General features: G+C 33.9%; 1 protein-coding gene across 1 annotated transcript in view; it reads right to left on the reverse strand.

Moving 5' to 3' along the window:
- The window catches only part of LOC118201125 (CDAN1-interacting nuclease 1), a 98,321-nt gene that overhangs the window by 53,714 nt on the left and 26,324 nt on the right, over positions 1-18,283 (reverse strand). Inside the window, exon 7 of the mRNA XM_085822996.1 lies at positions 2,294-2,376. Coding sequence (XP_085679122.1) covers positions 2,294-2,376 — 83 coding nt within the window. The remainder of the gene's footprint in view (positions 1-2,293; positions 2,377-18,283) is intronic.

Raw genomic sequence — 18,283 nt, forward strand, 5'->3', positions numbered from 1 at the left:
AACACCACAATGACCTTGACAAAGTATGCGAAGAATGATACTATTTCAGAGAAGTGTGGGGAGAAATTAAAGAGAAGGATGTGTCTAAAGAGGTGAAAGTAATGACTGCGCGGTATTGGCTGGTGTTGTTTGAGTAAAATGTATTTTTTTTATTCTGTGTCCTCCGTTTTCGTTTACTTTTTGCACTAGGTTGCAGGAATAAAGATATATATAACGGATGTTTCAAACCCATTTATCTTTTTTGATGAACTGTTCATGCTTCATATTGTTACTGTTCGTGCTTCATATTGTTACTTGATATTGTGCTTCATATTGTTCGTGCTTCATATTGTTTTGTAGGCGAGTATATGAGCCAACACCTTGCAAATGAAAAACCAAGAACAAAATCATGGCATTCAACCAGTTCGGAAGAAATATATGTTTTTTAGGCATACAGATTTCACAAGGAATAACACTGAAGCCTGATATTACACTATACTGGTCTAAAAATGACTTCATCGAAACTCTATTTTAGAGACCTTTTTTATTATAAAAACATCATTCTTATTATACTTACATCTTTTTATTATACTTTTACTTAAAACATTAAATTTTGTGCATTCATTGTTTTACTTTTATTCTTTATTTTGTGAAAGTAAACAGTTTTTAGAAAGTAAAATTTGCCCTTATTTTCCCCTAATACATCGCATAACTACGCGCGCCTGTGTGAAAAACCGTGGCACTGGGAAATGAATCTTGTACGTTTTCCGCGGCAGTTAAGGGGTTAAGGCAGGTAAGAACTTAAAACTGCTTATGGAATAGGAAGTATGAAAAACAAGACAGGAAGCACGAATACTCTGAGTTATAGCCCATATTCTGTATAATCTTTTCAGAATTTTTCCTTTCCGCAATAGCCGATATTTTGTATGCAATGGCCCCATTAGTAGCTGAGCAATAAAAGCCGCTGAGCACTAGCAGTTCGGTCCGAGGGTCAAGTATATGTGAATGTGATGGCTATATGAGCATTTCCGTTATTTTCCCCGTGTGTAACATACATAAGAGCTAGTTTCCCTTACAAATTTTTTTCCATGGGGCATTCCTCCTTTTCCATGCAGTGCCTAATGGCGAAACACATAGTAAATAATCAGACAAATGTCCTCAGCAGTGGCCGAGTTATTAAGACCGCTGAATACTGGTAGTTTGACCTTGCCTGGGTTCAAACCCAGACGAACAGGCTGGCAGCAAGGCTTGTTTTCATGGATTTCCTCATGTGGAACGTGAATACAAGCCAGTTTCCTTTAAAAAGTTTCTCCACGAAGGCACTCCTCTAAGCAGATAGCCCTCCTGTCTTTGCCATATTCATATAATCTAACCTAACGTAATTTAACCTACTGGTTAAATTACGTTAGGTTAGATTATATGAGCAGGTTGCAATAACACGGAATATTGAGAAGCTTAGATGCCCCTTCCCCTTAGAGAGGAAAAACGAATGGCTTCGAGGACTGAAGTGTTAGAAGCGCTTCAGGAGAGTTAGGATTAGGATTGAATCTGAAAGCAAGCTCACCAGAAAGGCGGTTCTCCTAGGAGGGGACGATTTTCTAATTATGTAACTTTGGTACGTATTTTTCCTTTATAACAAAAAAAAAAAAAAAAAAGAATGCACGTAAGGAATTTAGTATAAAATGGAGCTTAGATTTTTACCTCAAACCCTACCTATTTCTGTATTTATTAAACAAATTAAAACTTGTTAGAGAAACTTAAAGGATGATGGGTGAGGGCGGCAGTTTTAGCTTCTGCCCCACATCAGAAAAATCAAAGATCCGATGCTGCATTGGATCAGATTTGCCATTTTTCAGTAGTTAAAAAATAATAATAATAATAATTCTGAAAATCAGTTTTTGTAGAGGCATTTCACATTTATAAAAAACCTTTCAGTTCTAGTTAATGATCCAGTTCTAACTAATCTTTACCCTCAGCTTTTAAGGGGATTATTTCATCGTCTTCATTTTTCATCAACAGATGAGACCAGTAACTGGACTTCCTGTTGTTATTCTTTAAGCACAGGGCTTCTCTTTTATCATTTGCACTTTTGCACCTAAGGAAGGAAGATCTATTAAACCTCCGAAACTAGTCCTGAAATTTACGCTGATTTTTGTTGCCATAACTCCTCCAATAAGTGAAATTTATATGCTTTAGTATTATATTTTACAGTATTATTATTAAGGCCACAAATTTAAAAGAGTTGACAAAACAGTTGTTTGCATAAGCAATTATATTCTCTATAAAATTAAGAAATGTAAACTTTGACACTAACCATTGATATTTCAGCACCAAGATGCAAATCTTTTATTAATGATGTATTCTTTAGCATTTCAGAAATTTCATCCTTCGAGCATTCTGAAACAGTAATTATGATAGTTAATAGAAGCATATACCTGGTTAGCTAATTCACAGACATGAACATATACAGTATAATACAATTTATTTAAATAATTCTTAAAGTGTAAATTATTTTAACATTAAGCAAAGACAAATGATTTTATACATATTTTAATTAATTCTTAGGTTCCCTTAGTTTAATTTATTACAAACTTTGGCAATGGAAAATTTATGTAACATTAAAAAAAATTAGTCAATTATAAATTTTTAGCTTTACATGCATACTTCAAAATACTATCAACGGTTTAAACAATTACGTCTAAATGTACCTGTTTAAATTTCTTTATGCAAGTTATTGAAAATAAATTTCTGCAGAAATATTTTTTATTTTAAGTTAGAAATACAAGATATTCATCTTTTAAATGTTTTAAGCGATATTTGTTTTAAAATATAAACAAATATTTAGCTAAAATGAAAAAATTAAGGATCATTTTTACTTGATGATCAATAGCAACTTCCTGTGAAATTTTTTAGGAACTAGAAATTTTCTCAAACTTTGAAAAAAGCAATTCTTTGACATGGAATATTTGAAAGGAGAAGCAAATCTGATGACAAAAAGTAACTTCTCAGGCCTTCTTGTAATTATACATTTAGTCTTACAATTATCATCTAAAAAAACTGCAATTAATTTCATTTTTAATTATTTGAATGGTAAGCAATATTTTGTTATGGTAATGAGATATTATGACAAAAGATGTCCATTTTTATATTAAGCAGCAATTTAGCACAGATTTAAAAAAATTTAGGGAAGTTTTCAGCATTTTGCTTTGTTAGCAAGAGAATTATTTTATCTTTGTAATGTTGTTAAAGCATTAAGCTTCTTTTCAGCAAGAAAATATACTTCTCAGAGTCTTATTTAAATTTCAATATTTAGTGCAGTTAATTTGGAGAAAAAAATGAAGCGGAAAATCCTAATTATGAAGCTTCTTTAGGACAGAATTTCAAAATTTCATTTTTTATGATAGACTACTAAATTTTAAACTAATTTTATATATATAATAATATTGAGGGCTGCATGTTCAAGGCTATCTGTCTGAATAATCTCTCCAGATCAACAAGAACAAATAGACAATTTATTATGAATAATAATGATACGCAGCAAAATAAATAACAGCAAATATCTCAAAGAGAATGAGGATTTTAACACACCTTAAGCAGAGAATGATTAAACTTGTTCTGTGCATACTGTTGTATTAAAGCATGGGAAATGACTAAATTCATTTTGTGTAGATTGTTATTAAAAAACAGGAGACCATAAAATTTGTTTTCTACGAATTATTGTTATCAGTGGGCTTTTTAGTGACAAAGTAACAATTTCCTAATAACCTGCCTCTTTTACAGTAAATTCCTAAAAATGGATTACAACAGAATACAATGTGTGCAAATAGTTTGTCAAATTATTCCTACGAGAATGAGCTAACTGATGATGATTCTAGTAACAATGAAATTATATGATATCCTAGGACCTTTTTTGACGAAGAATTTCAAGCAGATTCTAAAGAAGAATGGTCATCATCAGTATACAATCCACCAGTCTGGGAAGAGTTTTTATGCTTCTCAGGAATAAACACAGATAAAGTTCTAAATAGTGTAAAGTTCTGAATAGTACAGTGCTACAATAAAATATGAAATTTATCACTGAAAAAGCATGACAGAAAAAGTAAACATGTGGCAGTATGTTAGCCAGTCATCAAATCCCAACTGCAAGCACATAAAGGGACATGCAGTCAATAATCATGATGCTGGCCCAAACCATGATACTGCATCTCATATATCGGTCCGTTTCATGGATATTTTTGGGATGATAAGCAGTACCACTCTCATGCCAGATCAGTTGCCGTCTACAAGCTGATGACAGACTGATGTTACTCTCATCTGAGAATATACCACAAGACCAGTTTTGTTCAGTTCAATTGCAATGCTCATGATATCAATGCAGATGGGGTGTACGGTGCTGCCTAAACAATGAAAACCAAACAATAGATCTACAAGTATATAGTAGGCCTCCTTCTTCTAAACATCTGGCTATGGTATTTTGGGAGATCTGTCATGCTGTAACAGAAAGAAAGTTGCTAAACTTGGCAACCATTTGGTGACATTTTGGTTTGTTCTCTGTATAACTGTAACTGATCCCTACATGCAATTGTAACCGCATCTGACCCTTATATGTAACTTGAACCGGATATACCTTCCAGTAATTTCAAGAAGTGGAAAGTACTAGAGATTTCTCAGCAACCAGGGAAAAACATATAAGACAAGAGAAAGCATCAGTTTCTCAGTTGTTTAGTTCAGCTTTGAGTACAGAGTATTTAGATATCTCCGCATGAGCTTGTCTTTCAGATGTGCTTTGCATTATGATATGTTTAGCGTTCTTAGCAGTTTGCAGCATAACTGCTGATTGTACTCTGTGATACTGAAAAGACCTGTAGAAGTATTTTTGCAGAAAATTCCAGAATTGTAAAATGTTTCTTTTGGTAAACTAAATTTTATCAAGCTATAATTGTTTTTGTGTGCATTTAATCTATTACAAACCTGTACGCATGTAACAATACATTAGAAACCTATGTAAAAACTATAAAAAATTTAAATACTTTGTGACAATGTCGTGTGTGCTCTGTCAAGTAAATATGCAGTGTAACATAGTATATGCGTAAATTTTGCAATGCACCCTTGCACAAGGGGAAGTGCTTTGAAAGATATCACGCTTTAAAACATAAAATTTTTTATTTTTGAAAAAGTGTTTTTATTTTGTTTAACCCTTTAATCCTTTAATGAGCAATGGTTTTGTCAAGAAGCAAAAATAATTTTGTACACTAAAAAATCCCCACTCTCTGATGAGAGTCTAATGATAAAATTACTGCTTAAGTTGAGTTAAGCAATTCTTGAATTACCCCATGAGAAATATCGTAAATTCCGAAAATTACTCACAGAATAAGCTGCAAAATCCAGTTCTGCTACCACTCATAGCAACTCATATTCAGCTACTATTCATGGCAAATGAGTTCTCTTAGCTCTTATAGATGTACAGTACAATGTCCGTAATCCGGACTCATCGGGACTTCGGTGATTCCGGATTATAGACCATCAATTTAAATCTAGTCAGATGGCATGCAGAAATTATACAATTAAAAATATAAAACCATAGTTTATGAAATAAAGAGCAATTATGATCTAAAGAGTATCAAAATTTACAAAAAAAAAAAGGCCTAATATTTATTTGTTTACTTTATTATACATTTCTTTCAATGTAAGTTGTTTAAGTTGCTTCGTTTTTTGTGCAAATACTTTCTATTTAATTCTATAAACAAGCATAATTTCTTGTCCTATTACAAAGTTCCACTGTTCAAGTCCTGTAATTGCTGTGTCGAAAATACTGACTAACTTGTCAATTGAAATTTTTCGTTTTCAATAGCCTCTCTGTCACTTTCTAATGGAAGCGTGCATGGATAAATGCTTTACGAGCATGCGAAGCGGACGCACACATTAAAACGTGCATGCGCGAGTTTGTGGCTTTGAGGTCCAGATTATAGATCATTCCGGATAATGGATGTCCGGATTACGGACTTTGCACTGTATTAATATGGTGTTACATACGCTTCATGAAAAATAAATAAAAAAAGCTTCCCAAATCTAAGCTGGCAAACTGGCAAAAAATTGCCAAATGCTACCAATTTATGGACACACCTTATTACCAAACCCATCAAGATGTCTTTACCCATACCTCTTGTTCTAGTTAGCTAACTGATGATGATTCTAGGCAACTATTTTGAATGTCAAAATACATTCTATTTTTACAATTTAAATGTTGTTGGATTTGGAAATGAATTATCTACAAGCCTTAAGAAATAAACACTTATATCCAAAACATGCCGTCATATCATCAATCACAGTGTAATAAATTACACAAAAATAAACCCTAACAGTAATAAATAAAACAATTTACAAAACATAAAATAGTATACAAAAACAATGCCATCAGATGAATTTAAGTATTTACAGATATTTACAACAATAAAGTCATGATTAGTCGATATAAACGGGCCACAGTTGGATGATTGACAAGGTCGGACGGGGCAGAATTTACAACAAATGCAACATTTAAAACTGTCAAAATATATTAACTTCAAAAATTACACAATAATAATTTGAATAAATTATAAATTTATAATATATCGATCAAACGAAAAACCTACAAACAACTACAAAAAGCAATCAGAGCTGATGAAAAGTGTTAATAATTGGGTTTTGTTTGCCAGCTGTTTAACCCCTTCGCGCCGACTGTCACGTACACGTGCCAGCAACGAACACACTTATCTACCGGCTGACACGCAGGCGTGCCAGAGCATTGTTGCATTTTCTACCTACTGTCACGTATTTGTGCCAGTACCTTGGAACGTTTTTCAAACTATAATTTCTGCCACAAGATGGCACTGTATGTCCATATGGTTTCAGATACGTGTACATTAGACTTTCTACTCGAAATGAGAGAGGCATGACTCACATACACATGTTTTTGATTATATAAACAAACGGGGAACTAAATGTTCCGAATGGCGTGATTTATGACGTCTCTTTAAATCGCACTTTATTCGCACGTGGTAGTTGTTTATTGTAAGTAGAAGTTTTATATGCGCTAAAGCGTTGAGTATTTCCGTTTACAGCTCAGTTTTTAGAAAATAATTAGATCTTGTTAGATGTGAATTCCTTCCGTTTTTACCGTTTCAATGTCGAAGCGTCAAAAATGTTTAACAGAGCATGAAATAGCAGAAATGATGCAAAATATTTCAGATATTGATTCTGAAATTCTGATATTCTGATATTGATTCTGAAAGATTAACTGAAAGACATTTTCCAAAACTTTGTTCAGAAGAAACTGATAAAAAAATGAGACAACGATGCTTCGTTCGTTCACATTCCCGGAAAAGTCCTCCAAAACGGCAAATGAGTTATTACGAGTTCAAGGAATGTAACATAGGACTGTGTGTAGATCCCTGTTTTAAAATTTTTCATACGAAAAGAGAATTTTAAGTAATATATTTAGTTTTCAGATGTATAATGTTAAAAGTCATAAAATGGTGAGTAATTAAAATAAAATGTGTAAAATATGCATTTAAACAAGAAATAAGGTAATTAAAGTATATATATAAAAATATCTATAAAGCATAAGCCCTTTAAATACTCTATAGAGCATTATTAAACAATGCGTTGATACTTCGGAAATTTCATGGATTTAGGCTTAGTAGCAAAAAAGCCCCCGGCCCTGGAGAGACGCTCGCGGAAGACACTGCCGGCCTCTGCGATAAGCACTTGTTTTCGCTACCCGGCTCGAAGGGGTTAATGTTTTCTCCAAATTAGATATCGCAGAAGTAAAATCTCTGTTGACGAAAATTCCTCCAACTGCTCCACTTATTTTAATGCTATCTCCAAGGCTTTGTGTGAAAAGGGCTCCAGGTTTTTGTGTGAGCTATCTCTAGAGCTTCAGTATCAGAAATTTTGCCTCCACTTTCTACCATTACTACTCCTTTCATTACCTTTTGCATCTTTCTTATTCAACACCTCAGTGAACTCCTCCAAGCACTTCTCTGGTCAAAATATTTGCCTGAAAAAACATTTTTAGACATATATAAAAAATTCTTGGATTTTTTTTTTTTTCTTCTTTTCACAATAACTTTAATCTTTCCACCTTATCACAGATTACCTGTGACCTTACCACAGACACGGATTGTTATTCGTTATTTATTTTGCTTGTAACCAGGTGCTGTAGTTTCAGACTTAGATGCAAATGTTTTAGTAGGCAGCATCTTGTAATTTAGTCTTGTCTCATTGCAGTTGAATATTTGGTTCAGGACAAGCTTCCCTTATCCAAACACTTATGAAACTTACCTCTGAAGCTTTCCACTGACTCATCATTTGCTGAAAGTTTTTCTCCACATGTCTCATGATTTTCTCAACATGCTGCCATATACCATATCTTTTTTGCTTAATGAGTCACCGAATAGCTGCAAAGTTAGGATCACCCTTAATTCCTTTTGAAATTTCAAGGCTTTTTCCTGCAAGATTGGTATTGGGATAACTTTATCTCTGTGTTTAATAAACCAAAGAAACAAAGCTTCAGTAATCTTTTTGTATTCACATTTTTTCATTGTTCTCTAGTGATAGCTGTCACTTGCTCAGAACACCATTTTGCTACTCCTTTCAGTTCCTTTTCCAGTCTTATGATCATTTTTCCTATGTTATAATCCTATGCCACTTTTAACAGTGTTTCATCTTTGTCCAATCTCTTCAAAACTTTCGGATTTCCTTCCACAGAAATAGATACTTTTTCCCTCTTTGAAGTGATCACAACACATCACAGAATGTGATATTGTTAATACAAGGTAAAAATACTATACTGTTAACAAATATTGTCACAGGAACAGAGAACAAACTAAACGTCAATTCATTGACAAATATAAACTGGTACAAAAAGCATGGTACCAAGGTAAACAAACTGACTGCAGTGTAGGGACTCATGCTAATGAAATGTAGATAAACAATGAAGCGTGAATGCTGTTTACTCGTGCATGCTCGACAACATGCAGTTTTTTATGGATTTATCTTTTTGCTAACTAGGTCAAATTAAATGGTGGACTGGAATTCTACTGTACTAATTTCAATAAATTGAAAAATATTATAATATTCTAAACTTTCCAATTTATATCCTGCCGATTTAACATCACAAAAAAATTATTAATTGCAACTCCATTCTTAACATATTCAAGTTTTAAACACGACCTTTTAATTTTAACAATATATGAACAGCAGGACATAATGATGCATGTGATGATTTCTCCTATAAGCAAATAGTTGTGGGTATTTGATATGTATTTTATTTTAGGCATAATGTTGCAGGTTTACATATATTGTATTCGTATGAACATAATACATATATATATATTGCTTTACTGTGTTTATATGACCACAATAAAGCAAAACTTACTGTGTTCATATGAGCGTGCATGAACGTTCGTATGAATGTTTATTTGTATGAATGTTTACTGTGTTCATATTTATAAAAAAAAATTCAGCATGCTAATTACTGAGATAGGTACCTCTGCTATTTAATAATTACAAGCATAGCTTTTACATACTGACAGCTGAATTAATAGCAAACTGAGAGGTGGCTTGCAAGACAGAAGCAAACATGAGAACGGTGATTTTAGGATAAAAAATCTGATGTGTACACCACATGACTTCCTTGTATGGAATATTAAATTATACGCATTTTTTTCTTGAATTTCATTTAAATTGAGTGGATTGAATTAAATCTACTTCGTCGACAACGCATAAACCACAATAGAATAAATGCACTCTTAAAATTCATTATATTTGTTTACTATAACGACACTCTGAATGCACAATATTTATATCATTTGAAGAATTATCATTGCCACATGTTCTATTCAAATACTATAATATGTTGTAATTAATAATAAGCTAAAACGATGTTGTAATAATAAGCTAAAACGATGTATGAAAGAAATTAAGCAAACAAAACAGAAAAGAAACAGTTTTTCACAGACTATTTAGTATTTCTCATTCAATTAATTCAGTTCTCACTTTGCGACAAGGCAAAAATACATAAAAACTCAAAATATCTGCATTAAAAATTACGAAGTAAATCTTAAACACTTATTTCCTCGAAAAAATTCCAGAAAGGATTAAGCATGATTTAAAAAATGAAGGCATTATTTTTGTGTTGCGAAGCTTAGTCTCTCTAGATTGGCAACAAATCTACAATTCTGCTGTTTCAAGTGTAAACAAATATGTCCACCAAGTTATTTAAAACTTAACCGCACTTAAACAGCTTTTAAATTGTTGATAATTGTACAAATATTGCTTCCAGAATTACGAAAGGCATAAAAAAACCTTAACCGGAAGATAAAAACAACATAATTCAATCATTTTTAAAGCAAAAAATATACAATTTACAAACATATAAGAGTAAAGAAACTGATATCACTAAGCCGGGTAACAGAGTGGATATATATATAAATATATTTATATACGTTTGGTGCGGCCGATTGCAACCAAAATACAAGGTGAACATCTACATGTTATAGCAGTCCTATATACAAAATTTCAACGTTCTGAGGCTACTCGTTTTTGAGTTATGCGAGATACGTACGTACATACATTCGTACAGATGCCATGAAAAATTCTCTTCAGAATTCATTTTAAAGCAGTTTTATAATTTTTTTGGAGGAAAAGAGTCTTTTATTCTGTCCTTACGTACAGATGTCACGCAAAAACATCGTTAAATTGCATTCGATAGCGGTCAAAATGGATATTTTCGTTGAAATATGCTGCTTGAAACTTTTCGCGATTACAATACTTTTTTACTTCATACAAGGAAGTAAAAAGGAAATAACTAAATAAAAAGAAGACCTATGGATCCATTAAATAGAATTTCATCTTACATATACTGAGTGGCTAAAATATTAGAGATACTCAAAGTAACATATTGGTCTACCTTTAATTTTAACGACGCCTTATATTTTTCGGGGCATGGACTGAAGAATGTACTGATTTCATTCATGAGAAATATTAGCCCAAGCTGATATAATGATAGTTCATTTAGATTAGAGGGTTGAGTTTTTAAACATTGAATCTTTCCATTTCACCCTACAAATGCTCAATAGCCTGAGGTCAGAAGACAATACTGACAATGAAAGCAATTTGAATCTGAAATCCTGCTTAATCATCTTCAATTTGAGACCAATCATACATTTCACAGTTCTGTGAGAAGCAACTATCAGAGAACAATGTAGCCATTAAAAGTGTACATAATAAATAACGATACTGAGATAAGCTGTGTTGAGAGTTAATTTCAGATATATCAAGAAAACCAATGTACTTCAGAAAAATAATCTCCAGACCATAATTCCAAAATCAACATTTTAAAGCATTATCATTAGACAAGAAAGATTCACAAACTTATTCTATTTTTGCTATTGTTACGAAATGTAAAGGCGCTGTAAGATAGCATCCACGCAATGCAGTTTTAGGGTTGCCTTAAAACGGCAAGGGAAGGCAGAATTGCTACATTTGGCGATATACCATGGACAGATGGAGAATCTTCTGGAACGAATTCTTACCGGTTTAGCCCAGAATGTTCTCGAACACAAGCCGAAAGCTATATAAACCATGCTGGTCTGCAGTCAGTTAGTATCGAGAGTGTGCTTCATCGAGAGAGCAAGTTAGAGTGCCTCGTCTCGCGAGCTGATAGTCAGTCATTGAGCGAGTGTCTCGAAGTCTAGCGCCAAGTTGGTCGTCTAGTGCATCGAGAGAGTCTTTTAGTGCATAGTCGAGTTTTGTCTTAGACTGTGCTGAGTCGAGAGCTATACTCTTGTGTATCGTGGAGTGCATCGCGTGGAGAGTCTCGAGAGTACATGGAGTTCCGAGAACGACCAAACAGAGTCGGAAACTGTACTCTGGTGCTTTGCAGTGAAGCTATCTCCACCATTATTGCCTGACAGTGTGAAGGCTGTGTCGTTGATTGTTCCAGCGTGTTTATAGTAGATTTTCAACGACTGTAAGAAGTGTTATTGGAGCTGTCCTGATTAATATTGGCTAAAGAAAGTGTTGTTACGTCCGTCTGAAGCCAGATGGCGCTGCCATCGCTACTGTTTACAAAAAGAGTGTTAATTACTTTAGGGTTGGCTTCAATGCCGAAGCAGAGAGTGATTGTGGTAGCCTGAGCGTCTTCCAAAAATTAATATAATAAAGATATGTTACAGAGTAGTTTGTTAATTAGTTTAATTAAGAGTTACAGTCCATTTAGAATTCGTCGGACCATTTGAGTGGTCCAGTAGAGCCGCAGCGATATCAGCTAAGTAAATATTCTAGTGTAAAACAGTGAGTTGCCATTTTGTTTCTATGGAATTTGTGTTTGTGAATTATAGCCAGTTGCTGAAAGAAAGGGGTAAATAAAAAATCCTTGACACTCTATTCATTATTAACTGTTGCATTTAGTAAATTCTGAATTAAGTTTGTGTGATAATTTGTTACTGATAAGTGTAGCCAAAATGGCTACGAAACTGAAAGATGTTCTCACTAAAAAGAGAACTCAAAAAACTATCTTATCGAAGTTGCAAAAGAAACTCTGTGAGCCAGATTTAAATGTTAGTGATTTAGAATTGTTAAAAACTAAATTTAACAATCTGCAAAATGAATTTGATAATATTTTTGATTCTATTATCAATTTAAGTAGTGAAGAAAATATCGAAAAAATCTTCAGTGAGCAAGATGTGTGTGTGTGTGTGATTATGGCAAAGCCTCGAGGGCTATCTGCCTAAGGGGAGGGATGCCTTCGTGGAGGACTTTCTAAGGGAAACTGGCTCGTATACACGTTACACATGGGGAAAACCACGAAAACGCCCATGCAGCCAGCCCGTTCGCAGGATTTGAACCTCGGACCGAACTACCAGTGTTCAGCGACTTTACCGCTCGGCCGCTGGTGGGCCCAGTGAGCAAGATGAAATCAATAGTAGTATTATTGATATAGAATTTGAAATAAATAATAGATTGTCGAACGTTGTTAAAGAAAATAAAGTAGAAAATGCAGTAATTTCTGAAAATACTGTTGTTTGTTTACCTAAGATTTCATTACCAATATTTTCAGGAGAAATGCATTTTTGGCTTTCCTTTAAGGATATTTTTAAAGCGAGTATTGATCAAAACCCAAATTTATCAGATGCTGTAAAATTGCAGTATTTGAAATCAGCACTGAAAGGAGATGCCTTTAAAATTATCCAAACGATAACTATAATGGATAATAATTATAAGTTAGCGTGGTCTCTTCTTGAAGAAAGATACTCGAATCCTAGAGAACAAGCTATGCTCATCTTAAAAGGTTTATGAGTATTCCCATTATTCATAACGAGTCAGCTTCTGCGATTCTAAATTTAATTGATGTTACAAGTGAAATTGCAAGATCGTTAGAATGTTTAGAACAAAAGTTAGATGGGGTTTCATCTGCTATATTTGCCTTTATTCTTAGCCAGAAACTTGATCAGATTACTAAGTTATGGTGGGAATGGAATTTAAAGAAAGAAAAAATACCGAACATTACAGAGTTATTAGAATTTCTAAAGGATCATGCGAGGACATTAAACGCTTCTAGAATTCCGGTAATGTCTAAATCAAAAGTTTCAGTAAGTCAACCAAAGGTTTCTTCAATGGTTTCATGTGTGACTGAGAAACGTGCTTTAATTTGTAAACTGTGTAATGTGGAACATAAATTATTTAAACGCCCTAAATTTCAAAAATTCAGCTTAAAGGATAGAGTCGAGTATGTTAAAAAGCGCAACTTATGTTTCTGCTGTTTTGGAAATCATGGAGTGAGAAATTGCCCTTCAAATTACTCTTGTAGGCTATGCAGAAAAAAGCACAATTCGTTACTGTGCTATGAGAGAGAAAAAGTTTCAATTTCCCAAAATACAGACAATTGCGAAATCGCGTCTCTGTCGGATCAAAAGTCAGACGCCAGTTCGCCTACGGAAGTAGCGAAACTGAACTGTCATGCAGAGCCATTTATAAATAAGGATATAGTGAGTGTTTTATGACAGCTAATGTAAATAAAAATTTTAATGCAGTCAATAGAGTCCTACTATCAACAGCGATTGTTTATATTAAGGGAAATGGAGGAGAAATATTTCCAGCCAGAACTTTGCTTGACAGTGGAAGTATGATTCATCTTTGTTCATCGGAATTAGCTGAAAAGCTTCATTTGCAAAGAGAAAATGTAAACGTATCAGTAGGATGTTTATCTGGGATTTCAACAACGGTGAAATCAAAAATAAGTGCAGTTATTTTAAATAGAGGAAACACATACAGTCGTAAACTAGATTTTTTCGTAATTCCGAAAATTTCTCATTTAATGCCTTCTAGACAAATTGAAGTCTGTAATATTGAGATTTCACAAGAAGTTACATTAGCTGATCCAGACTTTCACAAACCGGGTAAAATTCAGTTACTTCTAGGATCTGAAGTATTTTTCGATTTGATAAGATCCGGGCAAATTTATGTACCAAATACAAATTTAGTGTTACAAAATTCAGCATTTGGGTATTTGATAAGCGGTAGCATTGAAGATTTACCATATGAGAAACAATTAATGCATTGCGGGTTAATTTATGACAAAGTCGAAGCACAGTTGAAGAAGTTTTTTGATTTGGAATCAGTTCGTATTAGAGATGATCCCAATTCTTACGATGAAGAAAAAGCATTAGAGATATTCAACAAAACTGAAAGTTTCAAAGATGGTCGGTACATTGTTAACCTGCCTTGGAAGAAAAGGTGGGAACATCTAGGCGACAATTTTGGTGTCGCAGAAAAAAGAATAAAGATCCTGATGAGAAAATGCAGCATGATAATGCATTATACTTAAAATATAGAAAAACTTTAGAAGAGTACCTAAATCAATGGATAATAGAAAGAGTATTAGATTCTACTAAACAAGTAAACAAGCCAGTTTTTTATATGCCGCAATCAAGCAGTTTATAGAGAAGAAAGCATTACGACAAAAATGCATATTGTATTTGATGCGAGCTCACATGAAATAGGTAGTTTATCCTTAAATGATTGTTTGTGGCCAGGTATTGATCTGAATCAAAATATATTTCACTTGCTGATATTTTAGACTTAATAGAGTTGCAATCTTAGGAGATATCGAAAAGGCATTTTTACAGATCGTGTTAGCTGAGAAAGATGGAGATGCAGTTAGATTTTTATTTGTTAAGAATATTGATACACCTTTGCAGAATACCGAGGATCAGCTAGAGGTGTATAGATTTAAGCGTGTGCTCTTTGGTGTTAATTCCAGTCCTTTTTTGTTAGCGGCAACTATAAAGCTGCATATCCAAAAGTACAGAAATGTGTATCCCGATACCTTTCAAATTCTTGATACATGTATGTATGTTGATGATCTTGTTACAGGAGCAGATGATGTATCAGAAGCCTTAAAAACTTCAAGGGAAGCAAAGGCAATTATGCGTGGAGCTGGGATGAATTTACGCAAATGGGTGACGAATGATAATCATTTAGCTAAAAAATGGAAAGAAGAAAATTTTGACATTCATCCGCTAAGCTCAAATGAAAAGATACTGAAGGTATTAGGAATTCAATGGAACATTCAGAAAGATAGTTTGGGTATAGAGATTTCTTGTTTGACGGAAATTTCAAGGAGAAAGAAAAGTACCAAATGCTTCATCCTCCAAACAGCTGGAAAAATATATGATCCTCTTGGACTCATCACACCCTTCACTGTTAGAATAAAACTTTTACTACAAAAGCTATGGTTACGTAAATTACCATGGGATGAAGAGCTTCCTTCTGATTTGAACGACGAGTGGTCTCAATGGTGTAGCAAGCTTTCAGAACTTAGTAACATTAGTGTTCCAAGATTTGTTTTGGATTCTTGTGATCAAAATATAGAGATCCATGTTTTTTCTGACGCAAGTCAAAAGTTGTATGGTGCAGCCGTTTACGTAAAGGTACAGAATCAAGAAAAAATTTCTGTGAATTTGCTGGCTTCCAAGAGCAGAGTTTCACCTGTCAAAAAAGTTTCCTTGCCTAGACTTGAATTGATGGGTGCACTGATTGCTGCAAGATTGGGAACGGAAGTTTAAAAAGTTCTAGATCGTAAAGGTTCATCTAGTATCTTTTTTTTGGAGTGATTCTAAAGTCAAACTGTATTGGATCAAAGGATCAAGCAGAAGATGGAAGTCTTTCATTCAAAATCGCGTTGACGAGATTCAGAAGTTGACTAATCCAGATTCATGGTTTTATTGTTCAACCAAGGACAATCCAGCCGATCTTCTAACACGAGGAGTTAGTGCCTCTTCTCTAGAGAACAATTCTAAGTGGTGGACTTGTGCATAATTTTTTACAGAGACGCATCTTCCCTACAAGTGCTTACAACCAATAGTTCCAGAGGTTGAGAACCTAACACCAAGTGAATGGGAATCCTTTGTGCAAGAAAGCAAAAGTTCTAGTGACATTAATGACATTTCTGAGAGAACTATGTTGATTGACATGAACTCTAACGTTTTAGACGAACTCTTGAATATTAGTAGCAATTATTATAAAATTATTAATGTTCTTTCTTATATTAGGTTTATTTGTAATTGCAGGAAAGGTGGATCAAGAAAGGTAGGCCCTCTTCAACTAGAGGAGTAAGAATAGCTGAGGAAATGCTTATTAAGCATGAGCAGAGGGTCCTATTTTGTAAAAAGGACATAGCAGGTAACTTAAAAAATTTACATCCCTTTGTTGATCATAAAGGAATAATTCGTATTGGTGACCATCTTGAAAAAGCTTCTTTACCATTTTCTCAGAAATATCCTACAATCCTACCAAAAAATTATAAGCTAAGTAAGATTTATTTTTCTAGTGTCCACAGAAGATTATTACATGTTCGCCCCCAAGGATTATTGAATGCAGTACGTTTAAAATTTTGGCCATTAGGGTGGTAGAGATTTGGCGTGAAAAACAGTGCATCTTTGTGTGACATGCTTTAAATGCAAACCGATTTTGTCTTCACAGATTATGGGCAATTTACCATATGAGAGAGTTAATAGATCGCCCCCATTTAGTGTTTCGGATTGGGATCTATGCGGTCCCTTTTATGTGACTTACAAGCATCAGAGAAAGGGCGTGCTAAATAAAATTTACATTTGTGTATGTATATGTTTTGTGACACAAGCTATTCATCTTGAGCCTTTGTCAGATTTAACTTCTAGTGCTTTAATTGCCACTCTTAAGTGTTTCATGGCAAGACGTGGCAAATGTGCGAAAATATTCACTGATAATGCCCCTAATTTTGTAGGAGCAAATTCTCTGTTGAAGAAATTTTACAATGTAATTAATTTTCCTGATAAAACTTTGGCCTCATATTTCACGTCCGAAAGAATAGACTGGAATTTTATACCTCCCTATAAAGTATAATTTTATACCTCCCTATAAAGTACCCTCCCTATATATAAGTCCCCTCATTTCGGAAGGCTATGGGAAGCCGGTGTAAAATCCGTAAAGTATCACTTAAAGAGAACGATAGGAAATTTGCGTTTTACATATGAGGAGTTTGAAACTATAATTGTGCAGGTAGAGGGAATACTGAATTCGAGACCTCTTACACCTATTTCCAATAATTCTGATTGTTATGACGTTTTGACCCCAGGTCATTTCTTAATAGGGAGATCGATACAGGCGATTCCGGAGCCAATGATAATAGACATAAATGAAAATCGGTTAAGCCGATGGCAGAGAACAACAAAAGTAGTTCAGATTATTTGGAAAAAATGGTCAAATGACTATTTAGGAACTCTGCACCAGAGAACCAAATGGATGGTAGAGAAGGACAATATTTCTGTTGGTACAATGGTACTCGTCAAGGAGGATTATCTGCCAATTTGCAAATGGATATTAGGTCGGGTTATTAAAGTCTATCATGGATGTGACAATAAAGTAAGAACAGTTAAAATCAAAACAAAATCAGGAGAATTGAAAAGAGCGATAACAAAGATCACCGTTCTTCCGATAGAGAACTGAAATGATATTTTTGCATATGTATTGTATTGTTATAGTATTGTAATAGCTGTAGTTATAGTAATAGTATATTATGTTGTTTATAAGTATATTAACTTTGCTTAAGAATGTTTGTATAACTTCTTGAAATTACAAAATTTCAATCCAGAGGAGTGTTACATCCCTCTGAAGCCAGATGGCGCTGCCATCGCTACTGTTTACAAAAAGAGTGTTAATTACTTTAGGGTTGGCTTCAATGGCGAAGCAGAGAGTGATTGTGGGAGCCTGAGCGTCTTCC

This window comes from Stegodyphus dumicola, chromosome 8 (genome assembly GCF_044657685.1).
Source record: "Stegodyphus dumicola isolate Sdum_Otavi_A_Nest chromosome 8, ASM4465768v1".
In the NCBI taxonomy this organism is placed as follows: Eukaryota; Metazoa; Arthropoda; class Arachnida; order Araneae; family Eresidae; genus Stegodyphus; species Stegodyphus dumicola.